Source organism: Littorina saxatilis, linkage group LG1, assembly GCF_037325665.1.
Source record: "Littorina saxatilis isolate snail1 linkage group LG1, US_GU_Lsax_2.0, whole genome shotgun sequence".
Classification (NCBI taxonomy): Eukaryota; Metazoa; Mollusca; class Gastropoda; order Littorinimorpha; family Littorinidae; genus Littorina; species Littorina saxatilis.
This window is the reverse complement of record NC_090245.1, coordinates 44,552,475-44,567,971: the sequence shown is the minus strand read 5'-3', so window position 1 is coordinate 44,567,971 and position 15,497 is coordinate 44,552,475. Positions and strand designations below refer to the sequence as shown.

At 43.5% G+C, this 15,497-nt stretch overlaps 1 protein-coding gene across 1 annotated transcript; it reads right to left on the bottom strand.

Moving 5' to 3' along the window:
* Nucleotides 1-2,565: 2,565 nt before the first annotated feature.
* Nucleotides 2,566-9,577, bottom strand: LOC138970785 (ribonucleoside-diphosphate reductase small chain-like). The gene has a single exon (XM_070343323.1). The coding sequence runs from the start codon at nucleotides 9,484-9,486 to the stop codon at nucleotides 8,404-8,406; it is 1,083 nt and encodes a 360-aa protein (XP_070199424.1). The 5' UTR covers nucleotides 9,487-9,577; the 3' UTR covers nucleotides 2,566-8,403.
* Nucleotides 9,578-15,497: the final 5,920 nt, after the last annotated feature.

The window sequence follows — 15,497 nt, the reverse complement described above, 5'->3', positions numbered from 1 at the left end:
GTCAAAAGCGAAAACTTCATCGACAGAATACAGTATGGAACGGCATCCAGAAAGACCACGATGAACAACAACAACAAGAACAGCAAGAACAGCAACAACAAGAACAGCAAGAACAGCAACAAGAGCCTAGTGGTGGTGGTGTTGTTGCTACCCCGTGGCAGCGCCCACTGAGAAAACAATTAAAACCCAAGAAAATTGTTAAATTTGCCACCACCACCATTACTACTACCACCACTACCACCAACACCGCCAACAACAGCAGCACCAGCGTGGATGACAAACAACAACAACAACAACAACAACAACAACAACAGTTGGATGAAGTTTTTCCAGACATCAATGATGAAATCGAACTCGACTACGAAGACGATGATTTTGACGAGGAACCGATGGTACATGACGCGGAACAAGACGTCGACTCTGCGATCGCCACCACCACCACTGTGACCAGTCAACCACCGCCAGCATCACCGGCCGCAGCGGCGGCGGCAGCCCCAGACGTCATCAACAACACCGACGATGACGACGACGAAAAAACCAATTCCAAAGAGCAACAACAACAACAACAACAACAACAACAACAACAACAGTTGGATGAAGTTTTTCCAGACATCAATGATGAAATCGAACTCGACTGCGAAGACGATGATTTTGACGAGGAACCGATGGTACATGACACGGAACAAGACGTCGACTCTGCGATCGCCACTACCACCACCGTGACCAGTCAACCACCGCCAGCATCACCCGCAGCGGCAGCAGCCCCAGACGTCATCAACAACACCGACGATGACGACGACGAAAAAGCCAATTCCAAAGAGCAACAACAGCAACAACAACAACAACAACAACAACAACAACAACAACAACAACAACAACAACAACAACAGCAAGAGCCCGTCGTCGTCACCACTGCCACAGCCATGCCGCAGTTTTCCGAAGAAGGGATGTCAGCGATAGCACTACCCACGCGGGCGGCCCCGCCGGACACCATCACCACCATCAACAACAACAACAACAACAACAACAACAACAACAACAACAACAACAACAACAACAACAACAACAACAACAACAACGACGACGATGACGACGATGACGACGATGACGACGATGACGACGACGGTTATTATGTCTGCAGTAGTAGCGAAGACGAGACATACCCGAGCCCACCAACGCTGCCGGACCCCAACACCAACGCCACAACAACAACAACAACAACAACAATGATGGATATGATTGACTAATAACACTCCCCCCCCTTGTTCAAGATCGGTGGTGGTGGAAGATAGACGAGAGACGTCTAAGTTTATGTCGTTGTTGTATTTTGTTATTATTATTATACGAAGAGAGGTGGTGGTGGTGGCGGTGATCACTGACGTGTGAGATATTATAAAAAAAAAAAACACTGGTAGAGAAAGTATACCCCGCCTTTCATTTGTTGGGTATACTCATTCGATTGCCGGGCCAGCTCGCTTGAAGGTACCCCGCTGTTGTCGTCGTTAGATATTGTACGTGTAACATGATATAATAAGTGTGGTGTTGAGTGTAATAAAACTATATATATATATAAAGACTCTTGTGGTTTTCTGTTTGTGTGTCTGTGTAGTGTGTGTGTGTGTGTGTGTGTGTGTGTGTGTGTGTGTGTGCGCGGTTGAAAGAAATCTAAAAAATTGAATTCTCCTTCTGCCTCTCTCCATTCTTTTTCTCTGTGTGTGTGTGTGTGTGTGTGTGTGTGTGTGTAGTAGTGTGTGTGTGTGTGTATGTGTAGTGTGTCCCAGGAGGATAGCCTGGTGCAGGTCGCCGAACCCACACATATACATACACGGCCCAAGCGAAAAATACACACTCACACACACACACGCACACACATACAACACTCACCGTCACAAACGCATGAACACGCACACACACTTACAAACACACGCACACGCACATACAATACACCACCAACAATAAATGTTTCTGTTCATAATTTATTAAAATCCTAAAAACACAATCCTAAACAATACATAATTACCAGATCGGAATAAAAGCACACAAATTAAATGCTGTCAAAGCAGACGACACAAAACAAACATTTTCTGGGGCAGGGGAAGATAATAAGACTGGAGTTATCCCCCCAACATACAAGTTAAAGACTGACCCATTCTAACGGATAGTGCAGGGGAGATAACAAAAATGGTGATTTAAGAAACTCTCTCTTTGCGAAGAGATTTTGCTTTATAGAGTCTGTATCTGTGGGGTGTGCGTTCGTGTGTCCGTGTGTACTGTGTGTGTGTAGTGTGTTTGTGAGTGTGTATGTATGTGTAGTGTGTTTCTGAGTGTGTATGTATGTGTAGTGTGTTTCTGAGTGTGTATGTATGTGTAGTGTGTTTCTGAGTGTAGTGTGTGTAGTGTGTGTAGTGTGTCTCAGGAGGGTAGCCTGGCGCAGGTTGCCGAACATACACGGCCCCAGTGAAAAATACACACTCACACGCAACACTCACCGTCACAAACGCATGAACACGCACACACACTTACAAACACACACACACGCACATACAATACACCACCAACAATAAATGTTTCTGTTCATAATTTATTAACATCCTAAAAACACAGTCCTAAACAATACATAATTACCAGATCGGAATAAAAGCACACAAATTAAATGCTGTCAAAGCAGACGACACAAAACAAACATTTTCTGGAGCAGGGGAAGATAATAAGACTGGAGTTATCCCCCCAACATACAAGTTAAAGACTGACCCATTCTAACGGATAGTGCAGGGGAGATAACAAAAATGGTGATTTAAGAAACTCTCTCTTTGCGAAGAGATTTTGCTTTATAGAGTCTGTATCTGTGGGGTGTGCGTTCGTGTGTCCGTGTGTACTGTGTGTGTAGTGTGTTTCTGAGTGTGTATGTATGTGTAGTGTGTTTCTGAGTGTGTATGTATGTGTAGTGTGTTTCTGAGTGTAGTGTTTTGTGAGTGTAGTGTGTGTGTGTGAGGTGTGTGGTGTTACAGGTCGCCAAATCCACAAGATATATATACGGCACAATAGCGAAATACATAAACACACACACACACACACACACACACACACACACACACACACACACACACACACACACACACACACACACACACACACAAACGACCAAGAGAGAGAGAGATACACACACATCCATACAAAGGGGAACAACCGCTGCTAAAGAGAGAAAGATTTTCTGACAACGGTTGTAGAACTTGGCATCTTTCTGACAGAGACAACACAGAATCAAAAATCATTCAATAATTCATAAAAAATTATAAATATTTTATTTCATATCAAAACCACACGGACGATAAAAGGTACCGCCCATTTGTTACATACATGTATTTTTTACTCACATGGTCTGAAGTTTTCTACCTGGGCTACAACATATGTTACAAAGAATATTTATTTATTTCGGTGAGACAGTGAATATACCGCGTAGTAAAACATCCTCCGCGATAGTACAACGAGCGGCGTTGTCATTGTCATTGTTGTTGGTGGTAGTGGTGTCTAATCGAGGACGCTTTTTGGTCGTGTGTTTCGGGTGTTGTATTTTGAAATAATCCACGATAGAATGATTGTCCTTTAGAATGTGATGACGATGAAACTCTTCGTTTAACGTCCGACTAATTCGGAGACATTCTTTTTTCAATTTTGATATCTGTCGTCCGCACAGCTGCTTGCCCTTGTAACAATATCCGAATAAACGCTCGTATTCTTTTACGGCGTATTCTATGTAATAGGATACGTCAACAATCGTGCAATCCTCCTCAACTCTTCGACCGACATTTTTGGGATGTTCCACGCGTTCTGAAATCTTTTTAGCGGCGGTATCCGATCTTCGACAAATTACCATCGGTATGTAATCGCCCACCCTCCCGACGTCCGGATCATCCAACGCCTTTAAACGTCGCGTAAGATTCACGTGAGCCGGTGGTAACGTTGTTGTTGCGTATTCGTCTGTGTCTTTACATAACATTGTGAGGTGAACGAAGTTGTCGGAAGAAATAAAATCGCACGTTCCACCATCTCGGCGTAGCCAATCGAGGCATCGCAAGAGTACACTTTCTGCTTTCGGTAGATTTTTTTCCAGGAGAATCAAGTCGAATAAAACGATTAAAAGCCTCCTGATAAATGCGGGAACGTTCCGCTTCACGGGTTTGATTCCTTTCATTTCCAGCCGTTCGTCGCCGTTTTCTTTCTGCACGACCCCGACATAGTTTTTTGCTTTGTATATTATTAAAGAGGAAAAGAGTTTCTCAAACTCGAGTTTGATGGGCTTTTGAAACAAGAGAGCGGTCGTCTCTTCGGCAATTTGTACGGCTAAAGCCTTCGCCCCTTCGGCGGTCAAACGACAGCCCGATATTAAAAGGAAAACACTGTCCGTGTCCCCGTATAGAACCGTGACGTCGCAAGGAAATCCTCTTTGACGGGTGTATGTCTCCTGAATAAATCTGACCGTGCTCTCTAGCATTTGCCGAGCTACAGACGTGATTGTAGCCGCAATAGGTAAGCAGGGTATGATGCCGTGTTTGGCAACTCCGAATTGTCCGTAAAAAGAATTATTCGTCAATTTTAGAGCGAGTTGAGAACTGTCAAGAAGTCTGCGGGTCAAGGGACACTCTTCCATCGCCATTTTTTGCTTCACAGATTTTCGTTTTTCGAGATTGCGTTCTATAATTCTGGATAAGAGAGATTTTTCTCGAGCGGCTGATACAAAGTACACGCCAATTTCTTCGTTAAAATAATAGTCTTGGCCGCACTTCCAGTGGCTAGGTGGAGGCTCCTTCAACAAAGTAGTGTAACACAGATTTTTGGCCACCATTATAGAAGGGTATAGAGAATTAAAATCGAGAACGGCCGTAAAATTCCCGTGATATCCCGCCACTGGAGAGATAACGGTCGCCCCCTTGTATTTTTGTTTTTTGTTGTTGTCTTTGCCAGGAACGATATTCCCTAGATTAGGTACCAGTTCTTTATCGACGTCATGTGGAATAACAAAGTTTTCCTTTTCTCTGACGATGGAGCCGCAGATAGAAGAGAAACATTTTTGCTGCTGCCCTTTGTTTATTAAATCGTTTCTTTCCATGTACACCGTCCTGCTCATCTCACTCACGAATTCAATCGCGGCAATTTTGCGCACGAGTTTGAAGGTGAGCACAGAATCTCGGAGACAGTATTTGGCGCATCTGGCTAAATCTGCAGAATCTCCGGCGAGAAATATTTTCGGTATTTCCTCGTAGGACACGTCCTCTGATTTACGTTCGCCTAAAAACTCACTGGCCACTCGATTCAACGAAAAGCTGTCTAACTTATGATTTTGCAGCTTTACAATTTTGAGTGCGTCGAGCACCAATCGTCCGGGACAGATAACCATAACGGGCGTTGTTTTCCACTTTACAAACTCGGCGTCTCCTACTATATATGCTCGCTCTGATTTGAAGCGAGAGAAATTATTGGAAAAGACAGACCTTAACCCAAACATTGCACACCTGATTTCTAGGTAGGGAAAATCAAAATTATCGGAATTGTAGCCACATACACAATCGGGGTCTTTTTCGCCTACGTACTCACAAAACGCAGCCAACATGTCCGTTTCGGTTTGATACCACCGGATGCTCCCCTCTTCTATATTATCCGTTCGTCCGTAGCAAAACACGACGCGTTCATCCGTAGTATGTTCGTTTGAAAAATATTTACCAAAACAACAAGAGATTTGTATGATGGGGTGAAATGCGGGACGAGGCATGCAGCTAATTCGAGTCACGTTTGCGCACTCGATATCAAATACCAGGCACGTTTCGTCAGGTATAACAACCTCCGCCGCACCAGCAGAGTCTACTTTTTCCGTGACAATTACAGCCTTCAAGTTTGAGACAGCTACCGTGTATTCCTTCTCGAATTTACTTTGCTTGCTACACCGCATCACTCGGGAAGGGTGATAGCATACACCTTTAACATATGGACTCAATTGGAGGTTCGTCATAAATTTGTTCAGATAACTTTGCTTCGTGTCGTACAGCTGCCACGAACGAGACGAATCTAATCGTTCCAGCACGGCGGTTGTCGCATCAAGGACCTTACGTCTGTCTCGCGGATTTCTCAGGCTCACCATCAGCATTCGCTTGTTTCGGGGCTGATAATAATAAAGACTTCTTTTCTCTACGTAAGAAAGATCTAAAACGGGATCGAAGGTTTGAGTATGGCGCTTGATGAATTCTGCGTTGATTGTCTTCATTAGCTGCGGTGGAAAAATCGCTAAAGACGGCCCCAGATCGAGATAAAAAAAATCATCAAAACCTTGCACGAGTAGGCATACATTTTCCCTGGCACTACCAACCGTTTCGCAAGTTATCAAGACGCCGCCCTCCCGCCCGTGAAAGAACGTTTTAAAAATTAACTCCATTGTAGCCAGAGAGAGAAAAAAAAAAAACATGAGAACCTTTTCCGTGTTAAAGGTAGAAAAGCCTGCGTCGGAGGAGGATAGTAGGCGGAAAGATTCTCTGCACGGCGTCGTGCGGAGTCTACAAAAAAGAGAAATAGAATTAACCAAACGTCTTTTATCCGCAAATTACGCCAAAGACGAAATAATAAACTATCTCATTCCTCTGACGAATCTAGTGGCTACAAAAAAACCAACGAGGACGCATCATCGACAGAAAAATCGTGTAGAGCTTGTTTCCGGCGTCCGAGACTCTCCCGTGATGAGTAGTAGTAGTGCGGGCGGCCGTCCTTCAGACCAGCATGCACCTAACGAAGAAAAAGAAAGACAGACTGCGGAGGAGCGAGAGAACGGGGTAGGAGGAGGAGGAGAAGAGTTCCTAATGTCGGCTAAAACGCGAGTAGCTTCTTTTATACTCCCCTCCATCACGACGTTGGAGGAACACAAGGAACTGAGTTCGCATATAGTTGTTTATGGCGGGGATACGAACAGGTTGTTTGATTTAATCAAGAAGGAAGGGGTAAAAATGTGCTCGACGTTTTCTAGGAGCGAATTTATTTCTCTTCGACCCGGAGCCAGTAGTACGTCGTATCAACCCCCCAAATCTATTCCTACGCCCAGATTTGTAAGCTGTCTGATGGATAAAATCAGATTAGTTTCCGAGTTAACCAACCCTTTAGTGTCTCCTAATTACAGCGATTACTATTACATGTTAACGCTGATTACGGCGTGGATCAGCCCCACCACCTCTAACGTTGATGATTCGAATTACGACGAAATAGTCAAGACAGTATTACCACAAGCGTTGGAAGAATTTATGTCCAAACATTTTACGAGTGGAAAAAAAACCAGAAACGTGACCTTTACTCCCGACGTGAATGTCATCGACAGCGAAACTTCTACCAGCATCGAAGCCGCCACAAACTTTCAACTGAATGATCATAGAAGATACGCGCCCCCTCATTTAATTAAACAAGATCTCGACGTTACCTACCCCAAACGATTTTACTCCAAGTCCTGGCCCGTAGATCACATTCTCTCCACTCTCAGTACGGGGGAGTTAAGTAAGCGTAGTACGGCCTATATATATTTGCTGTCCTACGCTCAAATACAGCGTTACGTGCTCGTAGGCTTAGCGGTTTTTGCGTTGGTGTTTTGTATTGCAGGAAAAGAAGTATTTCACACTCGCGTTGTACCGTATTTACTTAAGTTCAAGCGTAGTGGCGTTTACCGAATCACGACAACCTCGGAACTATTTCCCGGATTATTTACTGCATTTATTTTTTCAAGGCCCACTTTTAAAGAGAACGCCTTGTCAGGAATTACCTACCAAAGAGAACTTTTATACCGACAACCGCTTCTACTCAGGCCTTTCTTGAAGTATTTTCGCGTGTCATTTGACGCTGATCAGCTTCGTGCGAAAAACCCTCTTCATTCGTCTCTACCTGCAAAGTTAGAAGCGCAGTCTCTATATAAAGACATACTGTTTCAACACGTCGAAGTTCTATTAAACGAACTCTTCTTGACTGCCACATCTACCGATAACTTTGCCGTTCTTCTCTTTTTCAGTTCCTACGATTACAACGTCACATATAAAACACTCAAACCTTCTCATTATTTTGATTATTTGACGCGCGGGTTTTCATTTCAACAGCAAACACAAATGATTGATCCCGATCAGACGGGCATTTTACAGGCTGCTTATAAGCAGAAACAAAAAATTGCTGAACGCCAAGGAACCTCTTGACCTCGTCTTTCATCAAGTTGGATCACTTAATTCATTCAACACACGAGGCAATAGTGAGTGCACCATCATTATCGATTAATAATATACCCCCCTTGTCTCAATAATAAAACTAAAAATTCAAACCAAGAATTCGTGATTTCTCAATGTCTCATTGATTGGTAATTATACACACACACACAAAAAATCAACAGCCGGGTCAGAAGTCAGCATCAAGCGTGAATGTGTGGTTATCCTCTTTCTTATTTCCCATCACCCCCATGCGCTGGTACTCGCCCACTCGCTTCTCAAAGAAGTTGGTCTTGCCCTCTAGTGAGATGTATTCCATGAAATCAAAGGGATTCTCAGAGTTGTACACCTTGTCACAACCTAGCTCCACGAGCAACCTGTCGGCCACAAACTCGATGTATTGTTTCATCAGCTCACTGTTCATACCAATCAGATTGCAGGGGAGAGCCTCTGTCAGGAACGTCTGCTCGATCCGCACAGCATCCTCGATAATGGCGTAGACCCGGTCCTGGGAGGGCTTGCGAAAAAGGTGCTTGAACATGAGGCAGGCAAAATCACAGTGGAGACCTTCATCTCTGCTGATGAGCTCATTGCTGAAGGTGAGTCCAGGCATGATTCCTCGCTTCTTCAACCAGAAGATGGCGGCAAAAGACCCAGAGAAGAAGATCCCTTCCACCGCAGCGAAGGCCACCACTCGCTCACCGTAGGGAGCGTTCTGGTCGTTGATCCATTTAATCGCCCAGTCAGCCTTCTCCTTCACGCATGGCATGGTCTGAACGGCATTGAACAGGAAGTCCTTCTCTTTGGGGTCCTTGATATAAGTGTCGATGAGCAGACTGTACATTTCACTGTGAATGTTTTCCATAGCAACCTGAAAACCGTAGAAACACCTGGCTTCCGTCACTTGCACCTCTTTGCTGAAACGCTCCACCAAGTTCTCGTTGACAATACCATCACTGGCAGCAAAGAAAGCCAGCACGTGAGAAATGAAGTGACGCTCCTCCGGCTTCAGTTTCTCCCAGTGCTGCAAGTCTTTGGAGAGATCGACCTCCTCTGCTGTCCAGAACGATGCCTCTGCCTTCTTGTACATCTTCCAGATGTCGTGATATTCGATGGGAAAGATAACAAAGCGCCTTGGGTTCTCTCGCAGCAAAGGCTCATCTTCGTTGGAATCTATAGGCTTTATCGTTTCTTTCTTTACCGGTGACACCACAGGAGGAGTCAGCTTAACATTCTGTACATGACCTTTGGGTTTTCCCAGTTGTGAAAACATTTGTGTGTGTGTGTGTGTGTGTGTGTGTGTGTAAAATTTGGAGAAAAAATTCTTCGGAATAAAAAGAAGAGATCGTCTAGGAACAGCTATAGTGTGGAGCCGCGAAAATTATGGGTAACTAAAAACTGATCAGACGGGCAGGCTGCTTATATAAGCAGAAACAAACCACACACACACAAAAAACCTGAACGCGCTCCGTTGGATCGCTTCGAGAGTCAGAAATGGCCACCGGCTCAGTGCTGCCTTGTTCTCTCTATCGTCAGGAGTGCGATATTGTAGAATACACAGAAGACTTTGATAGCGTTCCCGTTTACTTTTGTAAGCATCATTCAACAATTCATCTGTGCGTGAACGAAACCACCTGTATGAAGGAAGACTGGGGTGAATCGGAAAGGTGTGTGTTTGGTGGAAAAATATGGCCCACATCACAGGTTGTTCTGACCGAATACACCATTGAACCACTGCCAAAGGAAACTGACAGCCTGCATTTTGTCCATATCAATTCGTTACAAACTCGACTCGCTCAACACGGCTGTTCCTTTACGTCTACTACCGCCAAAAAGCTTTACTCAATACTGTATGATCTATGGACTCGCGACTTCAAAACAATGCCCTTTGATGAAGTAATTGACATGGGTGTCTACCTCCTTAGTCACAAACTCAAAACAGTTTATATCGACAAATCGATGAGCGTTCGTAAGAAGAAGAAAAAGCAAAAGTTGAAAAGACAAATTGAAAAACGACTTTTCTGGGAAATTCAAAATGGACTGGACGTCACAGCAACAAAAAAATAAACTATTGATTGTTGTTCTTCAAAAGAAATTAAATTCATTCATTCATTCATTCATCTCAACCTTCCCCTCACACCGCTGTTCCACCTTGTGTGTATGTGTGTGTGTGTGTGTGTCCGCACGGGTACGTGAGTCTCCTCTTTTTTCATTCCCCCTCTCAAACATTTTGTTTGGTCTACAGACTACTGGAAAACTCTAACTTTTTCTTGCCTGTGCTTTTGTTAGCTTCCCCTCGAGTAGCTTTCCCTTGCTTCTTTATCATTTGTTGGTTTGTGCAGTGCAGTTGTTTTGTCTGTATGTGTGTGTGTGTGCTTTTGTGAGTTTTTTTTTTATACCTGAAGAAAAAGACCCTTGGATTATTCGTTCCGTGTTCGTCATTTTAACGTGAGTTGATTGCTTTTTTTTGCGGGGGTGTCTCTTTACTTTTATTGATTGTTGAGCAACCTTTTCATCAACTGCAGTAATTCTTGCACACCTTCGTCACTATCGGAGTCACTATAGTCCGAATCTTCGTCCGTTTTTAAACTTCGAGGGTCTCTGACTGCACTTTCTAAAGGTGGTGAAATGACTTCTTCACGATCGTCGGAGTCGTCGGAGTCGGATCTAATATTCGTCTCCTCGGAGTTAATTCGGTGCAACGCATCCTCCGGATCGTGAAAAAAAACCGTTTCATCTGGCGATTCAGAAGATAGGATAGAGTCTGTGTCATTTTCTCCAAAACCCGTACCCTCCTCTTGATTTTCATCGTCTTCCGTATTATCTAGATTGCGATGTTCTTGGAAGTAAGCGTGAATGGATGAGTTTAAGGCGTACTCCTTATCGCGGTCTCCGGACACCAACAATTCATTCGTAACTTCTTTTAGTTGTGATAAATTGATCAAAGAGGAAGAAGAAGCGTTCTTTTCGTCGATAATAATATTGTCAACGTAACAGTTCACAATATCTACACGATTGTCGTCCAGTTGAACAATATCAATAATCATCGTCTTCTGGGGGATTGCTATTGTCTCTTCGCCGCGATGTTTTGATTGTAACATCCAAAAACAATCCTTGTCAAAAGTCTGAAAGAGTTCTTTTAAGTAAGGCATGGCGAATTCGGGAAAGTCGAGGGGAGGAAAGGCATCGTCGCGTCTTTTCATGCAAGCATCATCGGTAACAGTTCTGTTCAACACTATCCAGGTTTCTTTAGCTATATTCGTACATAGGATGGTTTTCATCCGGAGGCTGAGACAAAGAATAATGAGATCAAACAGCGTCAAAGACGCCGGTGAGTTTGGGGCTACCGGGCCGTAGTAGTAGTTGTTGTACGTGGTTGCGGCCGATGACTGGCTTGTGGTTCTTTCTACATTCCAGCATGCCGGATAAGTCTGTTTTATATGATCTTTTAGGTTACACCCTATCTGACCAAACTCTTTCCACGTTTCCAATATGTATTTTCGAGAGTCCGGTCGTCGTAATAAGGATTGTAATTTATAAAGAATATAGGCATTGAGAGATTTTGCTTTAAGCGCGTTAGAGTCATTAGAAATTTTGTGATGTTCCAGCGACTCGAAGGACGCGAGTACGGAAGACAGGTTACTTTCGAAGGCCGCTTCAACGAAAATCAGAAGCTTCATCCAGTTGAAAAGTCTGGAATGTTGAACGTTGCGGGGAATCGGCAGTTTCCTAATATTCGCAAGAAATAAAAAATCAGAGGTATTACATGTGATGGCTTGATTTGATGCTCGGCATTTTAAATTCAACGCATTGACAGTAACCGAAATGTAAGTCTCTGCCGTTGTTGGTACTTCCTCTACCTTATCTAACATAAAAAGAGCTAATTCGATCACGTCCACCAAATCATGTCGCTTAACATCAAAGGCTGGTTGCCGCCCTGGGGGAGTCCCCACCGCCGGTACGTGCCCGTCGCACCAAATGTTTAAAACCAATAACAGATTTACAATTCGTTCATCGAGAATAGTTGATGAAAAGATTTCGTCGTGTTTACCATTATTCTTTATCCAATATAAATCTTCCAAAGTCTGGTTAATCTTCTCTTGCGTAATGGAGTGTAACCTCGGCTTCTCCAACTTTTTATCGCAAAGATACGAAGCTGGAACAGTCGCCGCCCGGTTTACCGATTCGCTCCATATCGGCGAAAATGATCGGAATGGGCAAGGGCAAACTTCGCACGCCAACAATTGCGTTTTTCCACCGGTTGAACTGACGCATGGCTTTACGGCTGTACGGGTCTGTGGAAATAAATCTGAAAATGCAGAGTCCGCTTCCACGCCCGAAAAGGACACTTCGATACGTGTCTGCGGAGAAACGCTGAAATCACCAACGTACGCATCAACCACAGAATCCCAGACTAGGGGCGACCACTCGAAAATGTCATTCGTTTTTAAACAGAAACTTTGAACTGTTTTTAAATAGCTGTTTATTCGCTCTTGATCGTCCTCCGCGGAGGACTGAGCATTTTTCGTGTAGGATTGCCTTCTGATGATAAATTGTTGCCCGGCAAACTTCAAAATATCATCCAGTTTTGTTAACTTTAACTGTGTCTGCTCGACCAGCGGTAGTAAGTATTCCGCATAAAAGCGTTTTAAACGCGACACCTGTTTAGGATCATCCGTTCTCAGAACTTTATTCGCCTCATAAAATGGGATGCGTGACGATTGTTCCGATATAAATAAGGACGAAAGCTTATCTACTTTATCTTTAACTTTATGTAAAGATACATTGATTTCTTTACAAGTGTTCTGATCTGACAAAAGGCACTTGGTCAGCGTCTCAAGCTTCGAATAAGTTGTCCAAAAATCAAATTCATACTTTGTCAAAGTATGTAATCTCCGATGGTAAGTGAGCAGCTCCGTTACGATAGTCCACCTATGAATTAAATGATCGGTCATTTGTAAAACTGTTTTGTAGAAAGGTTCATGAGAATACTTTAAGTTGGATGAAAACAAGTGTTTTTCTTTATAAGCTGTGCATTTATCACGGACATTGGCCGCCCGTTCGTAGTCGCCGACCACCGTCCATTCACCCTGTTTAGTCAACTTGACAGGAATGGGTACGTCCACGAGGCTCAAAAACTTTTCAGAGACGTTCGTTGTATATTTAAAGTACTCGTCAAGCGCTATGCTGCGAGACCGGATACTATCTCGTAGTGTCGTGACGTGAATATTTGGGGAGTTGGAATAAAATACATCCTTCGCTACATAATTTAACAAGGTCAAAGACAATTGAGTGATTTGTTGATCGTGTTCGGGTGGACTTGCGTTGGCGTATCTATTAAACCATCCAGTGAGGGTTTTTATCGTTTCTGTCAATGACACTCGCGACAAAAACGACTCCGATATAAACTCCTGTTTCAAAGTAGATAACAGAGGTACAACACGGTCCAAGAAAAGTTCTTCTTCCCGGGGCGGCCGGTTGATCAAACTGTCGATTTTGGAAGTGATCTTTTCAATGTTTTTTTTTCGTTTGACGTTCGTTAGAGCCGCATTATGTTGTTCTATCGCAGTATACAGCCACTGTTTCGCATTGTTATTTTTTTCTCGTATTTCGATGCAAGCATCTTCCGCAGCTCGTTTAAGTTTTGACGTGAAGTGTTTTTGTTTTTTTAACCATACTTCCTTTTTAACTTTGTCTGTCTGTTTTGCCAACAGTGTTTCTATGGGAGTTACCAAGTCTGTTTCCGTTTGTTGAAAGACTTCCTGAATTTTAGACGCTAGTGAACTAGACATATAACCACACTCGGGATCGATTTCTTGTTGTAGATCGCGCTGATCGGTAAATTTTTGTTGGCGTTTTTCTATATCTTGAAGTAGGTTTTTAGTCTTCTCTTTAATATCTTTCAACAAATTATTTTGTAGGGCGTCAAACGTTTCTGAAAACCATTCGGTCTGCCCGATTCGTCTGCGCGCTTCAACAAAATCTATTACAGCGTCCTTTAAGCCGCACGGATCGAACGGCGCCCTCTCACTAAAAAGAGACGCTTCGTACGACTGTTGTAAATCGAAAGTAGAGGGGTTATTCAAAAAATATTGACAAACATTCCGTACTGAGATCAACAATGCTAGGAGCCTTTCATATTCTATCCACCATTTACAATCTCGAGAAGCGCAGCCGTCAAAGGAAGACAAGAGCTGTTGAAGGTGGACCCTCGTTGACTCGACGTTTGAAATAAGTTTACATACAGAACTATACACAGGCTCTACCGATTCGCCGTTCAACTTAGTTAGTCGAGCGGTTATGACCCTCGCTTCCTTTTGTAGTCGGGTTAGAGGCCATTCGACTCTCGTCAATTCACTTTTTACATCGGCGAACATACTCGCAAATTTATACTGGTTGATGCTAATAGCGGGCTGTGAAGAGTGGATCTGTGTTAACGTCTTAAATTTCTCATTCTTCAGGATGTCGCCAACTTCCATCGTCTCTCCCTTGTAGGCGGACACCAACCATTTAGTGTAAGATGACAGGGTTTGGAGCTTATCGCTGTCTTCCTTTTCCTCTACCTTTCTAACATACGCCTTCTCACTCTGTAGAATGTATTCTTCGAATATGTCTTCTCTTTCCAAATCGCCTTTTAAGAGTTTTACGAAATCTTGAATTTCGTCGGACGTATTGTCGTCCGTAGAATCGGAAAGCAGCGTTTGGCTGTCTTTGAGGAGATTGGTCAAGTCAGACTGAATGTTCGAAGATAACAACAAAGAAGGGCGATACTCGTGTTTGGACAAGCCCTTTTTCAATTTCTCTATATCGCAGGAAATCACGCTCCTGCGGTCCGCGTATGCGCATAACGTCTGTTTCGCTTCTTCGATTTTTTTAGCGTTTAAGAGTGAGAGGCTGTATTTTTCTTGACTCTCTTCTATAAGACGGACGATCTTTTCTGCCGTTTCTTTTAGCTCTGCGTTGGAGCATTGTAGCAGGAGAGTAGCCAGATGACTCTGAGATAGGTGCTCCATCCATTCGTAACAAACGCTAAGTAAAGTTGCGATGTCAGCATTCAAGACCTGCAAAAGTTGAACGTCGGTCGGGTGGAATGAAAACGCTCCATGTTCTCGTAATTCTTCCTTTACATTAACATCATTAAAAGGGATTGGGATATGAAACACTTTTCTCAAAACATCCAAAGTAAAAGTAAGCACATTAATAACGTAGGTTACCGAGCTGTTTGAAAGCCTGTCCATTGTACTTCCACGATAAACGCGCAACTGTTCCAAACGAACGGGGGCA